Source organism: Rhagoletis zephyria, unplaced genomic scaffold, assembly GCF_001687245.7.
Source record: "Rhagoletis zephyria isolate East Lansing unplaced genomic scaffold, Rhagoletis_zephyria_1.1 Rzeph_scaffold_23204, whole genome shotgun sequence".
NCBI lineage: Eukaryota > Metazoa > Arthropoda > Insecta > Diptera > Tephritidae > Rhagoletis > Rhagoletis zephyria.
Window position 1 is genome coordinate 732 of NW_016180262.1, and position 6,118 is coordinate 6,849.

Here is a 6,118-nt window from a genome sequence, read left to right on the forward strand (position 1 = left end):
AAAATACTTGTAGAAGAATTGGTTGCGCGTGTTGGCCAGGGCGGGACAATGCCAGAGTTAATGTTCGATGCTCTCCACCTCTTCCTCGTCCCTACAACTGCGACAAAAATCGTTGGTGCAGTATTCTAACCCAATAGGAAAAGTAATTCTTATGAGTTCTAGATTCGATTACTGTTTAATATGTAATCAGCATACTAATGTATCCAACAAGTGCCGAAAAATCAAATTAAATCCCATACATTTCTCGATTATCAAGTAATGCAAAACTGAATGCCCCACTTTTCATACGACATCGTCATGGGGGGAAAAAATGCTTTTCGATTGTGAAAACGGCTTACTGATTATTTTTTTGATTGCCACACATTACATTCTACTGGGAACCTGGGAAAAATTTGAGTGCATCCTTGTACGGTTGCCAAAGGCCTGTTCGCTTGGTTTGATTGAAAAGCCTCCTGCTGTTTTTCCTCAATGCTGAAATATCGGGTGGAAACCACGAGGGTATATTTTATTCCTTCGGGAGTGTGCTTTGGCAGGAGGCCCTTAAAACAGAATTACCTCTATTTGTCACAAAGTTCACTGCTTCTTCAATTCTGACGATGAGTTCAGCTTTCCGAATGAAACAGCATTCGTGTTTGAGAGACTCGCTTCATGAGGTCTTAACGATAAGCAGGACTTATTGTGAGAAGCGTAACTATGTAGAGGGGCCGACAGCGAATTTTTATACGTGGGGGCCAGGGTGGCCTAAGTGAGTTCCTTAGCTTCAGGACTAGCAGCAATCTAACAAGACCGTGTCAATACTGTACGGGCATTCCAAGAAAACTGAAGAGCTGCATTGGAAGGACAGGCATAAACACACATGCTGTTGTTGTTGTAGAAGTGATCGGCAGGTAAAGTAACGCGAGGCACAGCCTCTTATGTACTTAAGGTAATGGGATCATCGATGACTCCAATTCATGCGATACAAATTAACTACTGAAAGATTATTCCGACTATAGTCTTCACAACAAAATATATAGTTTCCCTGATTTAAAAAGTTGTATAAATAATTTTATTCACATACATATCCTTTATCTTTCCAGTGACATCATGTCTGTCCTGCCTGTACAACAACTGGATGCCAATGGCTTTCCACGCATGTTTAACGCCCCCAGTTACTATCCAGAATCGATTTTTAACACTCAATAACATAAGGTCTTGCAGTTTTAAGGATGGTTGGTTTTTATTAGGAAACACGCGCTATGCTTAAATTATAAATATTTTTAAAATTCTGTTTAAATTAAAGAAAAACATAAGCCCATTGAAAATGGCAAACTAGCATAAATGTTTTTAACATAAATTTATGTAAGGCTCCACTATATAATAAATAAAATATTTGTGTTATATGTTAATGTATAATAATTTTATTAAATTGCAATACATTTTAAATTTTTAAATAAAATGTAGGAAATACAAAAAGAAAACATTAACGAATAGCGGGAAAATTTCAATTGAAACATAAGCATTTTTTTAATAAATGTTAAATAAATAAATTAATTAAAAAAAGCTAAACAATTAATTTTGTGTTTCAAATAGTTCTATTTTGTGTTACTTAGTTTTGATAACAACGGAAGAACATTTAGCATCTTCTCAGCATCTCATGCAAAAAATTTAAGCTTTTTTATTAATCCCAGGTAACCTATCACAGATCTAGAAGGGTTTAATCATACTTAGGTTGATTCAAACTATTGATGGAGAGGCCAATCGCCGGGTACTTAGGCAACAGGTGGCCTTCAGTTTAACATAGAGGGTCAGAGTGTATTGAAGTTGGCGGCAGAAATCCTAGGTTTGTTTGTGTGAAATGCAAAAACGACAGTCTGCAGCCAACTTCACTTCCTAACTCCCGGTCAAATTCAGATTTTCCAACCGCTCAGCGTTAAAATGAAAATGTCACTTTACTCTCAATTTCCCCTAGTTTGCAAGTTTTTTGCGTACGCGAACGCAAAATGCCAATAATAATAATAATAATAATAGGTAGATTGCTACTTACACTTACTTTTGTTAGTGTTTGGCCGAGCTTCTCCCCCGATTTGTGGCGTGCGCCTTGATGTTGATGGGGCCGACTCCGAACGGCATTCCCACGACAGCCGGTTCTACGTATCGGAATGACTAGGGTTTTACCCGACCAAGGCAGTTGTTTCGGCGATCTAACCCCGTTTAGGTCAGCGAAATCCCTCAAAAGTTGTATGTCCATAGGGCTACTTCTTCTTCGCATACTTCTGCTCAGGGCTGGCATTGAGTCAAACCCAGAAACATATACCTGCTGCGTGTGCCATAGACGATTGTACCACAACTCCACCTCCGTCAGATGCAACACATGCAATGGTTGGAGCCATCTCCGAGTTTGCTCAGGCCTCACGACTCACAGGCAATGGACCACTGCGTACGTGGCCCCTTGCTGCGCCAATCAAGCTGCCTCCACGGCACAACAGAATTCGCCTGAGCAACTCAACACAAACACAACCGCATCACAATACAATGCAATAGACAATACCATAGACAGAACAGACCACACCACAGATACAACGCACCACCACCCACACGCCACCGCCAACAACACCTAGTTCTTCCGACAATCTGCACAGTATGCCAGTCCAGGATATTCCGTAATGTGACATCAGTCAAATTCAAGTCGATGATTCACCAATTTCGACGGTGAACAACCCGAACATACTCGGAGTAATATTCGACAGTCTGTTCTCCTTCTCGGTACATACAACCGCAATTGTCAACAAAGTATAAAGGCGCAACAAGCTCTTCAAGTTGCTAACCGGCAGCGCCTGGGGCAAAGACAAAGAAACGTTGCTGTCAACGTAGAAGGCAATTGGCCGGCCGGTTCTGGACTACGCTGCGCCAGTGTGGTCACCGGAGACTAGTAGGACGCAGTGGATGAAGCTGCAGACTTGCCAGAGCACGGCACTTAGGACAGCCACAGGATGCCTCTTGGTTTCGCCGCAACACCACCAGCGCGAGGACGCCCACATGCTCCAAGTTAAGGAGCATAACATAATGCTCTGCAGGCAGTTCCTGGTTGGGAGCCACAGATGTGGCCATCCAAACCGGCAACTTCTTGCAGAAGATTCTTCGCCCAGGCACTTCAGAAGGCATCTCTTCGAACTGACGGACGAAGTCCAGAGGTTCATCAAACAACCTCTGGACCCGAGAGCCTATCGACAGGCCTTGAACGTCATTCACAGAGAGGCAGTCTCGAGTTATGTAGACTCCCGCCCTGTGAATGCCGTTCTGGGCGCACAACCACCAGACGTGGACGAGACAGAACTTCGTCTGCCTCGGGAGATTCGGACCACAATAGCCCAACTGCGCTCTGGTTACTGCAGCAGATTGAACTCATACCTGAGCAGATTAAGCGAAGATATTCCAAACGAATGCCCGGCATTTGGAGAGTCGCCCCATGGCTGACAGCATCTCTTCGCATGCCCTCTAAACCCCACCACGCTAACGCCCCTGTCCCTATGGACAGACCCCGTCGGGCCTGCGCGCACAACAACAACAACAACCAGGTATGAATCCAGGCCTTGCGGAGTGACAGCGCGCACTGCCGCCCCTAATTTTTGATAACTTTCAATGATTAACAGGTACGCGAATGCAATTAATATCTTGGGCTTTAAAATATGAAACATAATAAAAATTAGGTACATGATAAATGAATTATCTTTATTTTGACACAAAACTTTTTTTATCAATTATGTAGTTCATAAGATATAATATTAAAAAAAAAAATAAAAAATAATACTAGAACCTGAAAGTGGTTTTATTTGAAAATTGGAGCCCAGATTTCCAATGGCACAGTTAAAATTTGTCGCCCTAGTTATCGCAATCTCCTCTAAAATTCATACAAATAAGAAGTTAATGTAGTTTGCATATATTTCTAAATAGTTCCATTACAGTTTATTTAATTGAGTTGAATTTATTTGTTAATTTACATACGTATGTATTTGCCCAAAGTAGTGAATTCACTTATTCACGTCAAAGGTATAACATTGCGCTCAAGTGCAACGCTGTGTGCATTGTAAAACTGCTTACCGGCGAAATGTCATCACGTGACGTTTCCCTAATTTGTCAATAGCGAATAGAGAAAAAAGAGAAATCAGAAAACATTAAAAAGCATTTAGCCACCGCATTCATGAAAATAAAACTTGTTATTCGTAAGTAAATTATTTACCTCATATTATGGCTAACAAAAAAGGAAATAATACAAATAGTCGCGCGCAACAACGATTAGATGTAAGTGCATTCGTATATTTTAACTAGAATGATTTGCTTTAATTGGGCTACTAAATCCCTTACAGGACTCAAATGATTACAGCGCCTTCAAAGTGGTATTCTTCTATTGTTCGCTTATTGTGTTCCTGCCTGTCGCAACATTCTTTCTACTTAAGTCCGCAGTGCTGGACCGATTATTTACAATGTCTGAAATTACGACCAACATATACTCAGCCGTTGGCGCTATTGTGGCGCTGCACCTAGCGCTGGGTCTCTACATATACCGTGCATATTTCGGTAGTGGACAACCGAAGTCAGAGTCATACAAAAAAATTGATTGAGTGACACATAAATAAGAACAATAATTAAAAGTGATTGATCGCGAAAGAATGGTGTTAAGCAGTATTACCTGCACAGAGGAACATGTGACGTGTTTTAGGTAGTTACTCTAAGTACATCTATTTAAAACGTAAATGCACAGATAGACATTTTTATTACAATGAATATAATAATATTTACGTCAACTTTTTTATTTTAAATTGCATTTTCTAAAGCATTTTATGGTACAAAAAGAATGCACAACGGTTTGTAAATAATAATAAAATAAGGCATAAATAAGGAAAGGTATTTTATATTAGACCTTAAAACTTGCTTCCAAACAAAGCAAAACCAATTGATAGAAATTAAAACCTGCTGATTATAGCGTAGTTCCTACATTCTGCCCTAAATGAATACATCCATGTGTTTACATACAATTTAGCTTGACAACACCGTCAAATATGCAATCTGACATTTTGTTTAGGAGGAACTTTTATTGTCGTGTAAGTGTTTCCATCCGCACACGGCCTGCGATTCATATTAGCATAGCAAAATTCATTTATTTATTCAAGTAGGCAGTTAATTAAGAATGCAATGAAGTTCTTCCCTTGGCGTGGTAAAAACTTGCGAGTGTATAACCGATGGCTGCGGCAGTTGGGCAATACGATTGGTGTGAGAGAACGGCCCAAAATCTATAATCACGGGGCGTGTTTCGAGTTAGATGAGTTGGTAAGTCAACCAGTTGCCAATATCCGATATTTTATTAATAGACTCAAAAATAATTAATTCTAAATAGCGATAATTCTAATATTTTGTAGGAAAATAAAAATAAACGTAAATATTCCAAACAGCTGATAACCAGGTGGTAGTAGTGTTGAATAATGTTTTGCTATAATAAAGAAGAATTTATTTCAACTATTTTCATTGGAAAATCGTTAGTTTGAGAAGATTTTGCTTCACTAAATCTTATAGTTTGCTTTGTATGTGTAATTTAGGTACGAAATAAATAATAATAGCCCTTAAGGAATAATTTTTACTTGAAGAGTAGTGTATATTTAGCCATTACCAACACTTATTGTTGCTAGTGCTAGTGGAATAAAAAGATGGGGCATATTCTTAGTCGAAATAAAGTCGACTCTAATGCCGATATTCCATTGAAAATTACGTCAAAAAGCTGCCTTGACTATGAATTTGCCTTATAGTTTTTATCATCGTTAACTTGCAATTATTAATAAACAATTGCCGCACAGATCTTGCTACTGCATAATTATTGAATCATGTTGCTACTGTTTGCTTTATTAATTATTGGCATCAAAAGCCGCATATCCTGTTTAACAATTTTCAACATGTACCTCACGATAAATGACATCGATAGTGCCAAACATTGTTGACTATCGCGCACTGCTGACTACGCCCATTCCTAAGAAAATATTTTTCTGATTGTGTTAAACACTTTAGTAATAAATTTTTTCGGCTACAAGTAATCACAGTTATACTGCGCAAGTAATTTTGCAGTGCAACAAGACGGTCATTATGTAAA

At 39.2% G+C, this 6,118-nt stretch overlaps 1 protein-coding gene across 1 annotated transcript; it reads left to right on the forward strand.

Moving 5' to 3' along the window:
- Positions 1–4,111: 4,111 nt before the first annotated feature.
- Positions 4,112–4,804, forward strand: LOC108381635 (vacuolar ATPase assembly integral membrane protein VMA21 homolog). Its single transcript, XM_017638048.1, has 2 exons — positions 4,112–4,281; positions 4,347–4,804. The coding sequence occupies exons 1-2, from the start codon at positions 4,228–4,230 to the stop codon at positions 4,599–4,601; spliced, it is 309 nt and encodes a 102-aa protein (XP_017493537.1). The 5' UTR covers positions 4,112–4,227; the 3' UTR covers positions 4,602–4,804.
- Positions 4,805–6,118: the final 1,314 nt, after the last annotated feature.